This window comes from Phragmites australis, chromosome 13 (genome assembly GCF_958298935.1).
Source record: "Phragmites australis chromosome 13, lpPhrAust1.1, whole genome shotgun sequence".
NCBI lineage: Eukaryota > Viridiplantae > Streptophyta > Magnoliopsida > Poales > Poaceae > Phragmites > Phragmites australis.
The window spans coordinates 26,637,398-26,658,374 of record NC_084933.1 but is presented as its reverse complement, the minus strand read 5'-3'; the positions used below and the strand labels follow the sequence as shown (position 1 = coordinate 26,658,374).

At 46.2% G+C, this 20,977-nt stretch overlaps 1 protein-coding gene and 1 pseudogene across 1 annotated transcript; one reads left to right on the top strand and one right to left on the bottom strand.

The window, feature by feature from the left end:
• Window positions 1-3,390: 3,390 nt before the first annotated feature.
• On the bottom strand, window positions 3,391-4,960 carry LOC133889023 (E3 ubiquitin-protein ligase ATL4-like). The gene has a single exon (XM_062329456.1). The coding sequence runs from the start codon at window positions 4,930-4,932 to the stop codon at window positions 3,853-3,855; it is 1,080 nt and encodes a 359-aa protein (XP_062185440.1). The 5' UTR covers window positions 4,933-4,960; the 3' UTR covers window positions 3,391-3,852.
• A 12,949-nt stretch (window positions 4,961-17,909) lies between these two features.
• LOC133889724 (FCS-Like Zinc finger 3-like) lies at window positions 17,910-18,791 on the top strand (annotated as a pseudogene).
• Window positions 18,792-20,977: the final 2,186 nt, after the last annotated feature.

Below are 20,977 nucleotides of genomic sequence, written 5' to 3'. Positions count from 1 at the left end.
GTAGAGGGGGGTCGGCTGACGGTAGGGGGCCACCGAGAGAAGAAGAAATAAGAAAGAAGAAAGAAGAATGAAGCATGAAGAAGAAGAGGAGGATGAAGAGGGAGAAGGAAGTAGGGGAATGAGGAGGAAGTGAGAAGAAGGGGGATTTCCACGAGTTTGTCAGATTTCGTCGTCGTTTTGTGATTCCGCTCCAAAGGTGATATTTTTCGTAGTTCTTGGAAAATTGTAGATAATGGAGAACGGTCAATCTCGTCGTCGTGTTGGTGATTAGATGATCCATTTAATCTTGTAGCAATATAATTTTGAAGTTTTGCGTAGGGCCGTCCTCCACTCCCGTCCCAGGGTGCTAAGGGGTTTTGTTTTAGTAACAGACGGTGATGTTTTCCTGATTGGTGTCAGATTCGATTGTATGATCAAAAGGAAGGTTGCAGTCCCTATCGATAGCTTTCCGTTGATGTTGGTCTTTTTTGTTAAGTGGTTTAGTAGTTTTTTTAAAAAAAACATTGTTCTTGTCCACGCGAGGTTTAGTCTGTGCGTCATTGTCTTACTCTTCGATCTTTGACCTAGCTAGAGGATGTTCTCGCTTGGCGTCTTGCAAGAAAAGTAGTCGATGTATCTCTATAACCCTCTGATGTCGTGTTTGCGGGGTTTTCAGGCATAGGAGCGCACCTCCTTTTGCTTTTGTTGTTGAGGCATTTGGTGCTAACTTATGCACTTGTTTAGTGGTGCCACTTCAGGACACAGCTAGTTTCCACCTTCACCGTCGATGAAAGCAAGTGAATGTAGTAGATAGTTATACTTTAACTTGTTATTTGGTTGCCCTGAATTATGAGGTAAAGGAAGTGAGATATGTCTTCTTCTTGTAGTTGTTCATATTCCTCATATGTGAATCATGGAGTATATACCTATATTAGAAATTATGTATTTTGATTATGCATGAGCTCGTTACCTTAATATTTGCTTTTTAAAACTTTACTTGATTCCTAAATTATAAAGTGCAAGAAGCGAGATATGTCGCCCTGCAGTTGTTCTTTATCGCAATATGTAATTTTTCAAATATTATGCATATCTTAGAAGTTGCATTATTAGCTATACATGAAGCATATCATAAACACAACATCTTGCGTTGAAAGTTTTATCGCCGTGTTATGGTCATAATCATACCGGTATAACACCATATGTTACTCGAGAAGGGTACGGTACACATCCTTACATTATCCGAGAATGAGTAAATACGAGGAAGAGCATGACATATGTATACACATGCATTCATATGGGTGGCTTTACTTTAATTGCTTCAGTGTCATTCTTATATTGCAATGAAATCTTTAATACCGCTTAGGATGATACTGCTATGGTGAAACATAGCTAGCAGATGGTAGCATGTGATCGTTGTTGGATTATCAAGTTTACTCATGTTTTCAGATATTGTTAATATGTTCACTTTAATATATTTGTTAAATATGAATGTTTAATCAACTGTAGCTAAATAACTTGTTAAAACAATTCACTTGTTGAGATTTTTGAATTTCATTCTTGGTATCTTCCTAGATGTGACTTGAGGTGATGGCAAGCATACGAGATGGGCAACAACATATCTTTGCACGAACATCTCTATTATTGGTTTAGTTCTGTTGTGTTGTCAGTTTAGACTCTTAGTCGTCTGTTATATATTTGTCTCATGTGTGATCGAGGTATTTTCTTCATTAGCTATGATTCTTACTGTTAGTATGATGATATATTTATCTTTCTCAGTGATGATTTATCAATTATACTTCTAGTTTCAGGTACTGCTGGTTTTTGTCTTTAAGATTCGACAATCTTTTAGATTGGTTTTTATAATCCTTCGAACTTATGGCGATCCATATGCTGTTACATAACTGCGGTGTCCTGTCACCCTAGCCCCACGCCACCACTACTGCCCGGCCACCATGCTCGCTTGGGATGCCCGGGGAGCACTCCAACCCCCCTCCACCCCCCCCCCCCCCCCCCAAAAAAAACATTCACTAACACTACGGCGGTCGTCTATTGAGAAATTCGACGATTTCAATCGACTAAGCTATAGCAAATACGATAAATCAAAGAGTCTATATTTTGCAGCATGGGATGTTCTGTGCGACTTCACCCGTTGTTCGTTTTACATGAGCATCCTACCTCAATTAGGTCTCACATCGTGAACCATTGTTTATTTAGACCAAAAAGGTAAGTAAAGTCCTGAAACGTTCTCCGCACTTCTCCGTCGACAGCACCTACAAGTGCCGGTAACTGCACCAACGTCGCGTTGGTGGCCAGACCAACAAGATCTCGTAGGTAGCAGTTGCACATGCACGGTGCTAGCTCTGCTTACCTAAATGGTACTGGTAAGCTAAACGACTAACGCTAAACATGACGCCATGGCGGTAAAAGCTTTCGGACTAGCGGCAAGTGACAAAGGCAGGGCTCATCTGGAATCGTTGCACCAAACCATACGGGCAGAGCCCTGTTGTGGCGTTGGCCTCGGTTCCGAAGTAGCATGGGTGCTCTCTGCTCTCTGCTCCAGCCATGGGTAGAGTTGGCGACCAAACCACATCAGCTCAGCTGCTGATGACACCGGCCGCCGGCCGGGGAGCGGAGCAGTTTGACCGTCGTCGACACCGCGACGCCCTCGCCCTCAGGTCGCCGCTCTGCACGGGGAACGGGTGAGGACGATCGGTCAGGTTCGAGCTGTGAGTGCTGGAGACCGGTCTCTCACGGCTCTGCTCTCACTCGACCGCTCGTACGCGGGCTGCGCGTGCGTGCTCACGCGCCCGAGGCCCTGGACTCGCATGGGAATATCGGGAGAGGCGTGCAGGGCTCAGGTCCGTTCCAACGCAACGCCTGCTCGTGACATTCGCACGCGACGCTGCATGCATGGCTACGCCACTCCGATCGACGCTACGTAAGCGAAGCGCATTGTGATTTTCAACAGTCAGACAGAGGCTCATCCACGTGCATCCTGCACGCAAAGATTTGTGGACGTACAAGTACGCGGGATACCAGTTTCGATTAAACCAGGAAGGAAAGAAAAATATTCTGATCTTTGCATGCCCGGGTCGGATACACAGGTATTGACGAGGAGCATCGGACATGAGGTGTCGTGCTGCCCATGCTGTCGCGAGGTCACAACAGAGTTTCCCTGTGACTGGCGAGCACTGACCATCAATGCGGTGCCTCTTCCAAATTCAGTAGACTCACCGTACGTAGTGGATACTCTCTGCCAGTCTGATGGGTTGGATATCAGTCTTGCTTGCTTTCAACTCAAAGCGCCTGAAATGGATTTTTCTGAACATCGATCAAGGACAGCAAGCGAATTCCAACACAGCATTTGGAATTTTCCAGCTCCACGCATGGGTTTTCACTGTCAATCTCGTAAATCTCTGTGTTTAAGTAGACGAAGTTGCATCTCTTAATCCATTCTTTCCTCTCGCATTTTACCAGTCCACGTTGAAGACGATGACACTGCTTTGCCATCAGGCATTCGCGCTGACACCTGTGACTGCCACGATGTGAGTTGTGACAAGCACACACAAGCACACTTACGCATGACAGACGACAACCACATGCTTGGAGAAGGAAAAGGATGCAATGAACTACACCACATAAAAGAACAATTCTGCATGCACGTTGTCTATCTTGGCGTCTTATCTCCTCGCTTTCCAAAATCCGAACTCCGAGGATGAACTATGTGCAAATGCTGCTGCTACTGCTGACGCCTACCATGAACCATAGTCAACTGAAGCTTCCAAGACATTTGGATCACCTCACCTGAAGGCTGACAACTCTCCAACACTAGCAACTTAACACAGAAGCCCTCGTAACTTTGTGTGACTACGTTTACACCCCTGCGATCCAGCGGTACAGCACCATGAACGCCGTCTCCTCCTCGTCCGACCCCGGCGCCGACGACATCTCCGCTGCCCCTACCTCCACGTCCCACAGCCACGGCTCTTCCTGCCCGTGGCTTTGGTGGCTCTGGTTCCACCGCGAGCTCCACCGCTCAGAGAACGTGTAGGCTGACGAGGCCAGCCGGTCCACGTACTCACGCAGCCAGCCGCGCGACGAACCCGCCGCTTGAGCCACCGCCTCACCGGGAGGCGACGGCGATGGAGCCTCCTCGCTTGCGGGTTTCTGCTCCTTGACAGTGGCGCGCGCGACGCGGGACACGACGGCCTCCACCTCCTCGTCGATGTGGTAGTCGAATGAGCCGAGCGAGTAGGTGCGGCTGTTCCCGTTGCCGCCCCCGGGGCCCGGCGCGGACGAGCCGCGGTTGCTGACGGTGCCGATCTCGACAAGGAAGCTTGATCTGGACCGGTCCCTGCTCCTTGGCTCCGGCGGAGGCGGCGGTTGCGCGGCGGCGAGCATGGCGGAGAGCGAGGGGTGCGGGAGCGCGATGGAGGCGCGGCAGAGCGGGCAGGACGGCGTGGTGCGAAGCCAGGCGTCGACGCAGGAGGCGTGGAACGCGTGGCGGCACGCCGGGAGCAGCCGGAGCTCGGCTTCGGGCGTGAACAGCGAGAGGCAGACGGCGCAGTCCGGGGAGCTCTTGGGCAGCGCCGCCAGCGCCGACGCCATCGTGAACAGCGGCAGCGAGTCGATCAGCCGCTGCTTCTCGTCGCTGGCCTCCTCCTCCTCCCCCTCGACCGCAGCCACAGAGGCAGGCCGCGCCGTAGAATCCACTGTACCGGCCGAGCGCACCTCGTCGCGGTGCGCCAGAGGGAGCGGCGGTGCGGCGGAAGACGAGGAGGGGTCGGAGAGGAAGCGGAGCAGGAGGTGGATGGCGACGGAGGCGAGGAAGACGAAGGCGAGCAGCGCGGCGATGATCATGAAGGATGGGAGTAAGGAGGACGACGCGGAGTAGGGGGAGGTGGCGCCGGCGGAGGGTGGCGGGGGAGACGGGAGAGAGGAGGAAGAGGACATGTCGAGGCTGCCTAGGTTTGAAGAGGATGTGTTTCACTGCGAGACCGGGGACGAGGGTCTCGCGCCTTTTATTCGCGTAGCTCTCAAATCAGCTCTCCGAGTGAAAAATTGGAGGAGCTCGAGGTTTGCAGTTTTGAGCTTCGAGATGTATTTCGTGAAAGTAATTTTTAAAATGAATTAAATGATAATAGCTAAAAAAAATCTTATATTTCTCTGATTTATGATCTATTTGGTAAAGCTCATCTAATCTAAATTTTTTATAGTTAGTGATTATCTGATTAAAATGATTTTGCTACTGAAAGTAATTTTCTAGTGATTTTCTAAGATAATCTTTATAAATGAAGTGAATCTGTACAGGAAGTAAATTAAGAGAAACTATTTTTTTTCAGTTATCAATGTCTAATTTATTTTAGATAATCACTTTTATAGGTGCTACTCGAAGAACTACAAAATGAAAAAGTTGTTTAATAGAGGTCCATCTAATTCCAGTTAGAGCAGCTCTACCAAACAAAAATTTACTTCCTGATAGAATCACTTACTCTATAAAAATTAGCTTAAATAATTAATACACAATCAAACTCTACTAAATAGATTCTAAATAGTGGTTGCCGGGTGTTCCAGTAGTGCAGTTACGAAGTGCCGTCACGAAGTGCCGTCTACTACCAATTGTTATTGTGTTTTGTTCTTCGACTGATTTATTTTCCTTCTTCCCCTCTGTAATTCTTTCCAATCAACTAATGAATGTTAGCGCATCAATGTCTCAAGAGAGCATAAGCTGACCGACAAGTATTGATTGCAGTACATCAAGCCATCAATCCGACCAAATCCGTCGCAACGCATCCGATCGGCATCGATTCCGTTTCTATACTCTCCTAACATGTCAGCATTACGGTTGTCCTTATGTACTGCACCGTAGAGCTTACTGTAGTGGCACTGTATTTCACCAACCCGTGAGAGCAAATAAAAGCCGTCGGATAAGGGGGCGTACGCCACGGTAACGTAAAGCACCGCCGCGTTGTCGCCTTGTCGTACGTGCTCTAGTGTCACCAAATATTAATTTGCGTGTCCAATGGTTAAGAACTCTGCAAAGACACGTCGCAAGTCGCGGGTCCCTTGCTTCACCATCAGGTGACAAATTTTGCAAGCACAACGAGAAGCTGATCCGGAGGGAGAAAATCAGAAAGAAACAGACGAGAATGAGCTCACAAAATGCTACTTCGTGATAGATGAACGTGTTGCGTTGCGATCTTGGGAAGGTTCAGCTGGAGATCCATAATTAGTTCCCCGTTTGCTAAGATCACAGGATGCCGCCAGCACATGTACACAGAGGCCGTGCGGATATGAGTACTATTAATGACCAGAGGTCACTAAATTAGTGCACTAGTCGACACTCGACAGGCATCACAGGAAATGATAACCGCAGTTGGGTTTGCATGGTCTGGGATGTCAGACTGCTAGTATCCCTTGCTCACAATCTGGTTACAAGTAGTATTTTGGAAGGAAATTAGCCAGTTTCAGCAGTGACGGATGCAAAAAAACCACGTAGGAGAAATCCCTCTCCCTCCTCCTCTTCCTCTTTTTCTTCCTTTCCTTTTCTTTCTTACTCTCCCTCATCCATAACAAAAAATATATATATATTGAGAGAGAAGGATTCCACTGGCTGTAGAACAGTAGGCCCCTGGATCCGCACCTGAGTTTCAGAGTCACTGATGACTACTGCAGCCATGCTTTTGTCAGTGAAAAAGAGTTCGCCCCAGGATTGAGCACAAGCTCACAGGTATGAAGCGGCGGGATTCATCCTAGCAAAGTGCAAAGGTGTCTCTCGTTAGTGCGGAAGATCAAGAAGCTCGTGCCTTTTGATCCAAAGCGAAGGGAACCCCCCGCACGAGATTGCTTGCCTTGCACACTTAGCATGCGCCGGCGGGCCGATCTCTCAATTGGTTTCCTGTCGTCGTGGCTACAGAACAGGAGCCATATCGGGAGAGGGGGGGTGTAAAGGATCGGTGCTTTGGTGATGAATTCCTGCCTCCTGGCGATCGCTTTTGCTGCGTCAGTTATGATGAGCATGAGATGCACTCGCGCACTGTCCTGGCGTTTTCTTTTCCCCTTGCCACTTTAATTTCTTCTACCCTTTTCAATCTAACTGGAGTTGCACTCTCATGATGGTGTCAAGTGCTGAAGTTTCTAATGGAGTAGATCTCCAACTCGGAAGGTGGCACCACCAAAATCGAAGAAAGAAACACGAACAGTCTCGTCAGAGTCTCCTTGTCGCAGATTATCTAAGTTTTTACTGGTCATCCACCTTTCCTTTTCGGTAACTTCAAATCACATCTACTAAACGGATGAAGTTATTGACTAGAGCAACAATCTAAAACTTCGACAAGACACCATTAGCAAGTCTAATGGCTGCAGCCACCTAACTTTCAGTAGACTGCTTTGCATTGTCCTCATGGAAGTTGATTACATGACGACGTGCCACGGACTGCCGAAGACTAATCCATGGAATTCAATTACAAATCTAATACCAGCACAACAAGTTACTTTGCAGTCCCTGCCGGGAGAAATCTATCCAACACATACGTGTACGGACATCGGTCGCCAAGGGTGCTACCTTGCCATCTCTGTGATGGTGGTGCCGTAAGAGTGGCCTAATTCGCCCGTGACATCACCCGGGAATGCAGTCGCGAGACAAGAGTTTTCTTGCTTGGATCCACACGGAAAAACTCTTCCGAGCTTCCATTTCGGTTGGTCCACCACGAATTGTGGCCAAGTGCGAACTCCGTGACGAAGAATCGGAACCGAAACCAGCCAAATTTGTTAGCGGATTGTTGTTCACCAAGACGAGCGAAAAGCAGTGGCGACCTAATCCAAACATCTGTCCGGCTCAAACGGAGCTGGCGCACAGATTGAAGTGAAGTGGAAGAACAGAAAAGGGAAGAAAGTCGCAAAGGTTTCTGCCATCTGGGCCCAGTTACAGTTCTTCCATAGAAGGACTAGTAAGTAACAGCCAAATGTTACTGGCCCTTGACGTATAGGCTATTAAGATGGTGTTGAGATTTGTGTTAGATAGACAAATGAAAAAAATCATATGACAGTGAGAGAATCAATAGATGAATAGATGATAGTTGAGAGATAGATGGACGAGATAACATGTGTATCCACATCTCATATGAAAGTAGCAATGTGACCTATACTATTAGCGTGAATATTTTGTTAGGTCATATTCAATTAAAAATTGGTGTCCTCAGTTTTTTATGAGGTTAATATTATTTAGTTACAAAACATATAAAATTAGAAAAAGAAATAAAATTATGTTAGTGAAAAAGAAAATTATTTATGCTATAAACTTGTACCTAAATCATATACACGTATTAGTTCGATTCGTATACGTTTTTATCAACTCTCAGAATTATATCAGGTGTAGGCAGTCTAACCAAAATCAGAATAGATTTGCCTTGCGTGCATACTGTACCTTATGTGTTGTCTGCTTGATGTGACGACATTAAGCTACACGGTGTTTGTTAATTTATTATCTTAGTAAGATTTTTTAAAAAAACATTATTTTTTATTATGAATTTTAGCTATCAATTAATTGTATTTTACATAGACTCTTTATTTGGATATTTGATTTTTATAATAATTTATTTTTTATAAGACTATTTGATGTTGATCTTTATTTTTTCTTTTATAACCCCTGTAGGTGTACAAAGTAAGGGGTATCCTGTCAGCTGGTCCACACCGGTAAATGCCAGCTGGTAGTTGATATTATCAAGATCCTGAGTCCGTCGCACGAACATATGGGATGGCCTTGCAAGCGAGCGTGCGACGAGCAGTGATGAGACAGCCTCACAAGTGAGCGTGTGGCACACGATGATGGGACAAGATGTACCGATCGACCAGGGTAGGGCGAACCTACCTACCTATCGTCATCACAAGCTAGAAGTAATTGGCTCTGTTAGTATCAGACCGGTCTCAGGATTTGAAACAGTCTGTTTGTATGTATCTCTCTCTTCCTACTATATAAAGGGAGTATGACCGGACTTATGGGGGGAGGACTCATTTTTCTCTAATAAGTTCTTCCAAGCCAAAAGAAAATACACATGACATATGGCTGTTATCCGGAGACCTGAACCTGGATAGTTCTTCATGTTCTTGAGTTTCCTTCGACACACACATCCACCGGAAACATTGATCATGCGTCCATCATCCAGTACACCTCAGAAGCATTGGCAGAGATTAACCCTCAACAGTTGGCACGCCAGGTAGAGGGCATGTTTTTGCATTTCGGTAAGTGTTGATAACTTGATTCGACTACCCATGGTCGGATCTACGACAACCGCTGAGTCTCATTCTGAGGACCCTGGTCGCTGCGAGGTATTTGTCATGGGTACGACCTAGATGAGCCAGGTGTGCTCTAGGTGTGGGACACCGAATCGGAGCCTGAGGGCTTCGAAACTCAACGTGAAGTCTGCATGGCAGGTCATGCAGCAAGGGGCAGTGGAGGCCCTCGTGTCCCGGGCACCATCGGTGAGCCCATGGCCTTGAGCCCAGAGGGAAACCGGTCCGACACCGAACATGGAGGCGCTTCGATATAGCCTCCTCAACTACAACACCACCTAGAGGAGCTCCCGCATAGGGCGTAGTCCTTGGTGGCGGCGTCAGCTAGGTCGTCACATTGCACAAATGTCGTGGGATGCCCCCTCGAGATATGTCACCGCTACGCGCCCAACAGCTCGACTACGAGGCCGTAATGTCTGCACAGAATCTGTAGACTGTGTGAATGCTTCTTAGCCACCCGACAATAGTAGTACCAGAGGGTTCGCCAGTAGCGTCATGGCTACGCGACCTCACCCTCCTAGTTGAGACCGCTTGACATTATACCGTGGCGGCAAACACCGAGTCCATCGCTAGGACTGGTGAAGGTTATGATCGCCAAGAATCATGGTAGATCCCGCGACAGGAAAGATCTCATGCTCCCTCCGTGGCAGGGGGTGTCACACCCGATTTTATAAAGGGATAAAACCAGATGTAAACCATATACATGCTAGGATCAAGTTTCATACATGTAGCAACTTTATCAGTATATCATACATAATGTCATTATTACAACACTTAACTTAAATAAAATAGGAAGTCCTCAAAGCCTTTAACTAAAGCACACTAGCAAATCACAATGAAGCTCCCGTCTTCCGCAGGCAATTGATTGGGGGTCCACTAGCCTAGCAATCTTCATATTCGTCGGTGAGGTAGTCTAGTTCTTCTTTATTGTCTAAGCAGCGTTTGATATACATTTGGATGGAAATAGCAAGTGTGAGTACATGTCGTACTCCGTAAGTGTGAGAAAATAAATGACATGCAAGCTTGAATAAATGAACAGGCTATAACTGGTTAAATTTGCATAAACACCAACTACACTATCGTAGAGTTGTAAAAACATCTTATTTAATTATGTGATCCATCACTAGACTTTCAACTCCTAGAAACATCCCCGCATGTTTACCAACCACTTGAATCCCACAGCAGGTTCCCAAACCAATCAACCAAACCAAACTCATCCATCTAATCATGTGAGGATTTAAGTCTCTCGTGACCATGAGCACGGCAGATATATCAGATTTTATACTCTGCAGAGGTTGTCCAGCTTTCCCCACGAGTCGTGAATTTCTTGTTGTCGTGTCCGCGAAACACTTAACACACGCCCATGATGTGTCTCCCGAAATATCACTGCAAGGCCGTTATAAAGTTTCTTCTAGTATGTGCACGCCGGCTAGGTTTCACCGTCGTCAAAGTGGTTTTCACGCCATCCAGAAGCCCCCTTTTGCGCCTTGTAGTTTCCAGCAAGTTTTCACCATTCCCTTCCATTACACATCTCATACCACTAACGAAATGGTTTTGATCTTAGCCATCCTCACACATCCATTCTTCCGTTTGGCATGCACAAGAACTAGAATCCATTAATTAATAGGCCAAGATTGTACCAAACCAAGTCTCGTGGTTGGTACGATATTTTTTGGGTTGTCGCTGCACGAACCGATTCTTACTTAGGTCACTTGAGGAAACACTAGACCAACAACATAACCATCATCATCAACAACACTACTTTGATCAAGGCCTAAGGTTCCATGATGCTATACCATTACCAGAATTCCTAACTTATAGTTGCATAGTTCATTAGTCATGTTTAACCATCAACCCATGTTCATTACTGACAATTAGGTAACAAGGAAAATATGGAACAAAGTACAACAAGTAAATAGGATTCAAGATTAACAGCATGCATGTTTGAAATAAAGAACACATTTGAAAAATTAGGATCAAAATGTTCAATGACACTTGCCTCTTCCAACTTGCTGCTTAAACTCTTCAAATAATTGGTCTTGGAGATTCTTGAATTGCTCTTCATGTGCTCTCGAAACACACCAGAAAAGAACATAACAAAACTAACTAAGAATATTACACCAAACAATATCTAACATATATGAAAAAGGAAATAAAAGATAGTACACGTCGCTATGAACACGTGAGTGCGAAAAATGTCTAAATTGGAAAGTTATGCGACAAACAAGATTAGGGTTAAATCTGTAAAAGGAAATGAATTAATTTGAATAAAAAATAGAAAGGTTAGGGGTCTTTTGCAAAAATAGAGGGATCTAATTGTAATTATGGAAAAGATAGGGGTTTTTAGTGATTATAGGGAAGTTTAGGGGCTAAAGTGCAAAAGTGCCACTTTTCCCAAATTAAAATAAACCTAAAGCTGATTGGATAAAGGCTGCATGACGTGGCATTGACACGCTTGTGAAAAGCTGAGGTTGCCGAACCTAATTGTAATTATGGAAAAGTTTAGGACTATACTGTAAAAAGATAGGGTTTTTTAGTGATTACAGGAAAGTTCAGGGGCTAAAGTGCAAAAGTGCCACTTTTTCCCGAATTAAAATAAACCTAAAGCTGATTGGATAAAGGCTGCCTGACGTGGCATTGACACGCGTGTGAAAAGCTGAGGTTGCCGACTGTCATGGCAAGGGTGGCAGACTGGATATATGTGGTGACACGTGTCATCACGTGATTGGCCAGGCGAAGGGGTATTTTTGCTTCTAATCTAGGCCGTCCATCTCGGATCTGACGGCCCGGAGTGCATCTAAGTTCGGCTGGCTAGCAGCACAGTGGCGGTTGGAGCTCAGTTGTGGTGGCGGACTCGCCGGAGAGGGGCAGAGACCTCGTCGCCGGGCACGAGGAGCGATGGCGAGCGGTGGAGGAGAGAGCTAGGGGTACGGGGAACCCGTTTGAGCACGTACCTCGGGCGGCGCGGCACCGGACGACGGTCGGCGGCGATGTAGATGACATCGGGGCTCGGGTGTGAGACGGGGAGACGCTTCGACGGCCGAAATGCGAAGGCGACGACACCAGTGCGTGCGATAGGCGATAAAGAAGCTTGTGGGAGGCTCAACTACGGCAAACTGTGACGGATTCCGGCCGGCTGCGAGCTTGGCCGAGCAATAATGGTGGCGAGCGGTGGGAGCTCGGGTTGCGAAAATAGATGGGAAAAGAGGAGGGGGGGGGGTCAGACCTTTATATGGGCGGGCTTACGCGGGCCTTGCGGATAAACCTAGGGTTCAGTTGGGATATGGGCTCAGGAAGGCGGCGACAACTGGCGTATCCACCTCGAACTCGGTCGACTCGGACTCGACGAGGAGGAGGAAGGAGACGCGGCACGCGGGCGCTAAGCATGGGCGGAGGTGGATTTTTTCTGGGGCGCCAACAAGGGAGTGGCCAACGCGGTTGGCTGGGCCTGGACTTTGGTCGGCCAAGGCAGGAGGCGGGGTGAAGGGAGGGGTGAAGCGGGCTCGGCCCGGGAAGGAAGAGGAAAAGGGTGGGCTGCCAAGGAGAAAAGGAAGAAAAGGAGAAAGAGAGAGCCCAAGAAAAGAAAAGAGGTTTTCTTTTTAGAAACATTTTGCAAACTTTTCCAAAAATTAAACGGCGCACTCGAAGTTTTCAAAATCTTATTTTCACACAATAAATACCCTAATGTATATATTCCAGCATGAATGCAACACACTTTAATATAACTTAAATTATTTTCTTAATTTAGAAAATAATTTTTTCTCCTAAAGTTTTGAGACAAAGATTAACACCCTAATCTAAGGAAAGAATATTTTATTACTATTTCCAAAAAATTAAAAAATTAGGGTGTCACACGGAGCTCGGAAACCCCCACCGAGTCTTGATAGCCAACCTATCGACCTGCACGACTATCTTCGTAAAAGTGCATCTAGCCTCTATGTGTGGTTTTGGTAATTAATGATAATACCTATGGACTAACAATGGTGTTGAGTTTGTTAGTAGGTTGTTCCATAGGTGATGCATGGACGAGAGATATACATTAGCTCTAGGTGAATCGAGATGAATGAGCTCTAGGTGATACTCGGGTAAGTGATGACAATGCCTATGGACTAACAATCATATTGATAATTGTTATTAGGTTATTCCATATGAGATGCATAAATGATGAAGCATGGATTCTATGACAAATGCCATGAGTTCAAAGAATTGCATCAAAAGTCATTGAGATTTTAATTATGCTCATAAGAAGAAGAAGAAGTTCAATAAGATTGACAATAAGCTTGAAGGCTAAGTTACTTGTGGAGATCAAGTAACTAAAGGTATGACTTGTCAATAGAGTTTTATGGACTAACCCGTGTGCTATGTATTTAAGATTGAGTTGGGATTATGATCCATAAAAATCATATGGGCCAAGAGTGAAGGACAAGAGTGGACTCCATATTTGATAAAGCGAATTCCTTAAAGATGTAGAATACAAAGTGGTTTTCTATGGCAAGAAGGTGAAGGGTAAGCAAGACTCGGCTGCAATGGACCATCCGGTGGTGAAGGGCAAACAAATGGCTTGACGCTGAAGGACCAAGGCGGTGGTGAAGAGCGAGTGAAGGATTTTTGCCGATGGACCATGGGAGGCCATGGGAAGATATGGATGATTCACATCAAGCATATGAAGAATCAAGAAGAGATGGAGTGAAGAATATATGGAAGTTGGCGACCCTCAAGGTTTGAAAGAAAGAAGCGGTACTTGAAAGTTTTCAAATGCCCAAAATGGTTCAAACGAGTTTTATCTTTGAATTTGAGTATAGGTATACCACACTATTAAGAGGGATGCAACGTGAGCTAATTGTTGTGTCTCAGTGCTTAAGAGTTTCTAACTAAACCCATAGTGAGAGTTCTTTTTAGAAATTCGAAGCGGAAAGTGTGGAAGTGTCAGAATTGGGTTCAGAGTGTTCCTAATTTGATCCTATATGTTTTAGGTCATGAATTCAGTTGGGATGTGTAGCCCTCTGAATAAGCTTTCCATAGAGTCCAAAATCGTTGAAATCGGATTCTGGGATCAAAAGTTATCGTCGTTTTTTAGATGTCAGTTATGCTGAACCCGGATTGACCTGGATACTCTGGGTTGTCCGGAGTCTCCGGGTGAGGTTCCGCCACCAGAGAGTCTCGGGTTGGGCTGTTTCAGTTGACCCGGATATTCCGGGTCATGCCAGAAAAGTCTCCAATAGCTAGCTTTTTGGAGGTGGGTATTTATACCCCCTCAACCCCTTCCTTTGGGGCTGCTGGAGCACGAAAAAGAACACTTCTTAGAGCCAAAATAACTACTCCCCACTTCATTATAGTGTGTGATTTGAGAAGAAAAGTGAATTATGTTGAGAGATTGGAAGATTGAGTGCAAATGAGCTAAAATCCAATCTTGAGCACTTGAGTTCATCGGCAAGAAGTTCGTCATCATGTTTGTTACTCTTAGAGCTTAGAGCTTATAGCCGGTTAGCTGTTGCCGGCGAGCACCCAAGGTTGTGGTGTGCCGCGGAAGTTTGTGAAGGCTTTGATTTCGCCTCTGCAAGGGAAGAAATCAAGAGTGGATCGAGGAAAGCGGTTGAAAGAGATCTGGCTCATTGGAGCTTCCTCAACGGAGACGTAGGATTCACGGTGGTGAATCTGAACTTCGGAAAACAAATTTTGTGTCTCCTCTTTTGTTCCTCTACTTTTGAGTTTTTACTCAATATTTGTGCATATTGCTCGATCTACTTGTTCGTGTGCATTTGATTGTAGGTTCTCCGTGGATCTACGTGGAACCATCACTTGGAACAGACGACAACACTTGGTTTGAGTTAGAACTCTTTACCCATTCTTTAATATCAGTTTCGAGCTCATTTTCTGTACAGAACTCGGAGATTCCAGATTTACCCGGAGGCTTCGAAACTGCACAACTCGGAGATTCCGGATTAACCCGGATACTCTGGTAAACAATATTTTCAGCCTTTTTCAATTAGCGTTTTTTTGCATATCTTTTGTTAGAATTGAATAATTTTTGTCACCCTATGATTGTAATTTTCATACTTATTTAGGATGATTGTGCACTAGTTGAATCTAGCATATTTAAATTTTTCACTTGTGAAAAATCCGTTAGTTTATATTCCGCTACAAGTTTAGACTAACGGTAAAAGGGGACATTTTTTTTTTGTAAAAACACCTATTCACCCCCTCTAGACGACATCATTGTCCTTTCACTTCGCTAACGCGATCTCCGTGGTGTGATCCAAAGCTAGAGGGTCAGTCGAGAATAGGAGGATTGCGCCTGACAAGAGAAATACAAGGGAAAGCATCCCTACCACTCGTCTCCCCCTCGCAAGGAGGCAGAATTTTGTAATTACCCCATGATTTGAATCACGATTATTAATCATGACTCGGAATTTTGTATTACCCCTAGTTTGGCTCCCCCCTTCCCTCTCCTCATCAGCTCATCCTCCCGCCCTTACGCTGCCGCTGTCGTCCTCTCCACCTTTTGCACCGGTTGAAAGCGCAAAGGCCCATTCCACCATCCCCCCTCAAGCCATAGGACCACCTCTCCACAAATTGCTTGATTCTCCGTCGCCGCCGATCAAGAAGCTGCGCACCTATGCGGTCGGCCATGGCAGCCTCATCTTATGGATCACCGGTGACTTATTCATTTGTGTGCAACTACTGCAATGTTGAAGTGCTATTTTTCGTCTTGCTGCCGATGGGGGTATTTTAGGAGACTTTCTAAAGTCAGATGATGCACCTGTTCATTGAATGCGCCAGTTCATTCAGTGCCTTGCCGCTAGGAGCCTATGGACACGCATTGTAGGGTGGCTACATCTACCTTCCTTACCCTCGAACTCATAGACCAATACGGACTCCATCGAATCTTGGTGAAAGGAGTGCATCTGCCAACCGAGAAGATTGAAGAAAGGCATCAAGACACTGATTATTTTGGTGCTCTGGGAGTGGTGGAAAGAACGAAATGGAAGGATTTTTCAATGTGAAGAACTGACGTAATGTGTGCTGCTTCACAGGATGCAGGAGAAGGCAATAGTGTGAGGTATGGCGGGTGCTCATGCCTTAACAACGGTCAGAGAAAGCTGAAAAAAATCATCTTAGTTTCTCTTTTCACGTCTTTCCTGTTTGTGGTTCTTTATCCTAATTTTATATGGGCCTTGGGTCCGGCCTAGTGGCCTGTAAGTATAACTGTTAGACACCTCTGGTGCCAATTTTTCCTTTTTTTAATATAATGGTCCAAAATGCTAAAGAACTGTACATTCGAACTGCTCAAAATTCTGAAGATTTGTACCAAGAGGACCGAATGTGCAAAACATGTGACGCTATGATCCAGCTTCTTTGTCAAGCATTCTTTTTCCTGAAGATTTAATGGCACGCAATTAGCCATATGCCAATAGACTGATCACTGCAGAAGCAGCCAATGTTAATGAAGTTGGACGAGGAAAAAGCACTGAGCCATTTTGAACTAGAAATAGCAGCATCAGGATCAAGTTGATGGATCATTCTTGACATCAGGTTGTGCATATTTGGTCTTTTGGCACAACATCTTTTCTGCACATTTGGCCTTTTGACTTTCAGTTGGGCAATACTGTGGTCCTGCTACACTTCCTTTTTCTGATTGTTATACACTGAGGCGCTGCTGAGACTATCGGAATATGGATATATGCATACATTCACCTTGTGCAGCTACTCTTTCTACTGCAAGATGAACACGCAATACATTCACCATGGGCAGCAGCCCATGATACATTCAGCCGCTAGAAAGCTACACATTCTCAGTTACCTTCCACTCAAGTGAAATTGCCAACGGTCCATCCTATAGCTGTTGCTGAAGGGATGTGTAGATCGAAGCTTCATACTTGGGGCCTGATTTGTAGATTGAGAAGTACATGGACCGTTACTGGGCCTTTCTTCGGCCTGAAGAACGCTGTCCGGCCAGATGTTATTGTGGGCCGAGTTACTGCCCGCTTTGGTCTTACTGAAATCGTATCAGAACGAACCCAGCGTCACTCACTTGGAGCCAGTATTAGAGTGTAGACAACCAAGACGAGTTGAGACGGGATCCGCCGGCGTAACATCCTATGACATGCCGTCTACTGGGTTACGCCAAGAGAATTCGAAGGATCCATTTGCTGGGGTTTCCAGAAAGCAGAGAGACCAGGGACTAGAGAGCACCGCCGCCGCTGTAAGCAGAGAGACCAGGGACTAGAGAGCACCGCCGCCACTGCCCACAGCGTCACTCACTTGGAAAGCTGGCCTCGTCGTTGCACTGCTGTGCCATCAACGGACGGGTAAAACTGTGAAAGAAGCACCTCAACATGAGTCCAAGCCATGGCCGACTCAACCCAATCTTGTCGTTTTACCAGAGGCGGTACCCACGACAGTAGCTGCATCATCCATCAGAGTTAGTATTCGGGTTAGGATTTGGACGCGGACGGGTTAATAGTATTTGGAGCCAGAGGAAGGGTAGGAGTTTTACTACAGTACTAGTAGTAAATCGTAGTACAACTCAGACTGAGATGGGGGTAGACAGTCAGCTACTGAGCAGAAATACTAGTACTACCATGCTTACGGAGACCAGTCCGGTTCGCCCTTACTGTTGGCGCCCGGCCGCTGGACCGTCTCGCTGGCCTGTTGATTCCAGAACCAGCCGCGGTTTTCTCTCAGCTTTCCGCTAAGCTTCTTGTCACACTCGCACCTTCTTAACTGCCCCGCCCTCTTCGCTGTTAGCCAAGCCCACTCATCACACGACTACCGCCCTCTTCCTCCTCTCCAAAGCGAGCTGAATAGCTAAAGCAGCTTTTGGAGTGAGCTCCTAAGACCAAGCGAGAGGAAATGGCAACGTCCGTCGCCTGCGCCTTCTTCTTCGACGCCGAGCCGCTGGGCGAGCCCGGCCGGCACGCGCTGGACGCCTGCGCGCTGTGCGCGAAGCCGCTCACCCGCAACAGCGACATCTTCATGTACAAGGGCGACACGCCCTTCTGCAGCGAGGAGTGCCGCTACGAGCAGATGCACCACGACGCGGCCCACGCGAGGCAGGCCGGCCGGAAGCGGCAGTCGTCGCAGCGCGGCAGGCGCTGAGCGGCGGCGGGGGCCGGCGCTGGTTCTGTGTCCAGGAAGGCGGACGTGTCGGTATCGAGCTATTAAGCAGATCAAGGCTGGGAAGAGCTTTGTCTAAGTTGAAGCGGCTGCAACCTAGATGCCAAGAACCGAAGGAGTGGCTCTTGGCCGGCCGGCGCTGAGACGAGCGGCGGATGTGTTTGGAACCAGAAAAGGAGCAAAGAGGGATGGATCTGAAGATTGAAGGACGGAGGCAACGAACCCAGCTTTACCCTGGGTTCAACCTGTGCTATTTCTACACCGTTGTTTCTCTCCCTTTTGATTAGCTCCTTTTGGGCTGTGTATATTGATAGGCCGAGGGCGAGTGTGCAAGAGCATCATCGATGTGTAAATGTACAAGGCATTTCAATAAGTTATGCTAGCCCTGAAATTTTGGTGACAAACATCTCTTGTTCCTGACAACAATTTTGTGAAATCTGGCAAACACTCTTAGGAGTAGCAAGCAGTTCTTTCGGTATGCGATCCCCACTCCCAAGATCACTGAGCGTGCACGAAATGGAAACTTTTTTTATATTCAAAGAAACTGGAACGTGAATCAGGCGGAAACCTGGGTCTTTACCAGGATGTAGTTTACTTGAGTTGAATGTTATAAAAAACAAGAACTGAATCATGTGTGCTGGATGCAATTATCGGAACAGTAGCTTGAACTCAATAAATATCTTCACTCTATCTTTCCGTCCGCGTCAAGTGATGACTAAACAAACACCCAAGTGGAGGAAATCATTGTACCCACGTCAGATATATTGAACAATTCAATTATATAATATTTTCTGTACGTTTCACTACTCATCGCTGAGTCCAGGGAAATTCTCCGTTCCATCGAGTGATGCGTCACTACCAGCTCGGGCCTGACTCACCGCCGGTGCAGCACGCATGGACGCCGCCCACGCCATCGACGGGCCCGCATTTCGATGTGCCCTCCTCCACTCCGCGGCCAACATCTGTGTGGTGGAGATCAAAGGGCGTGATTAGTTGCCGGTGTTGCCTACGTGAACAGTATATTCAGACTGAGGTGAAGAAGGCTAAGTATCGGTATATATGCTGAAAAGAAAAATATTTATTGATTATATTTGTTTGTATAGGTTGAACTGGATTTTTATTTGATTGATTGAATCTGAGATCGCACGAGCCGATGTAAGAGTTGAGACTATGATTGATTATTCGCATGAATATAATTTTGTGACACTGACAAGTGAGTCTGCCTATACGAGCATATGTAGGAGTCTACATCTGTCATGTCAGGCTGTAATCGTATATTTGCATCTACTCGATCAGACTAAAATAATATATACAGATAACCAAATACATTTCTCTCTGAAATTATACACATTCATCAAACCAGATTACTCTTATGTGAGCAACCAATGGGTCCCAAAATACTTCCAACTAACTTTCGAGAGCATGCAGCGCATGCATGCTCTGTTTCGGTTTGTTGTTCGTGCGCAACAATCATCATGGGTACGATTGGTTAGGTGCATATGCCCTAACTAGACCCACGAGATACAAGTTCCTCTTGATTGGTTGCCTGTGTCACCTCTGAGGCCTAGCTCCATGGATGCAAAATGCGCTCCTCGGCATGGCTTCTGGAAATGCAGGAATCGAACGTCTCTAGCGAACTAGTCTCGCGCACTGCAAGGTGGGAGCAGTCCACGCCTATTTTTCTTGCTCCACGTGTGCTAAGTTAGGAAAATTATGTGCTCATACATATAACTAAATAATTTAGCTACTAAATCATACTACATAGATACAGATAACCAAATAACATAATATCATATGCACATAGCTTGACTAATTAGTACGAGCTAAACTATTATCATGCAGGCAATAAATCACAACCACCGTGCCTCTCTCGTCGAATATGGCGAATTGGCGATCTGCTCGCAAAGCTGCAATTATCTTTTAAACGATCTACAAGCTCCAATTATCGAGCGCAATGCTTCCCTGTGAAGCCACCTAAATATATTGGGCACGGACCTCCAGAAATGCTGCTCCCCTGGGTGAGACCTACCTGCCTGACCGATCGATCGATCGAATCTTGAGCCATGCAACTGAAATATCGCAAGGTGCTTCGCCCCTACTCCAAGAACGTGCACTGTTGCCGAGGCGAAACCTGGAGATCTCCCGGCTAAACAACGACTTTTATAAGCTGCTTCCATGATTCTTGCCAAGTTTTCAATGTAGGGGAAGAGTACTAAAATTCCCATAGGACGCGGTCACAGATCGAGAGCATCAGCCTGTGCGTGACCAGAGATCATGGTATACGCATTTCCTTGTGTGCCACCTGCCTATCGGTCCCCGCATCACTGCTCACAAGGTGCTGCCTCGTGGCGTGCATGCACCAAACTTCCAGATATTCCCGTAAGAAAGAAGCCCTTGGGAAAAAACAAAAGTACCCATGCTGATACTGCGAGGGCACTAGGCTGTGGCAAGTGCAAGTGCTCTGTATCATTTGCATGCCTAACCATGTGGGGCTCCTGCCTCGTCTGTTGGCGAAAAGGCTGGCGCACTAATTATCGATGTTTAGTTTAAGCTAAATTTTGGTACTACCTGCGTTATGGAGTAGATTTGA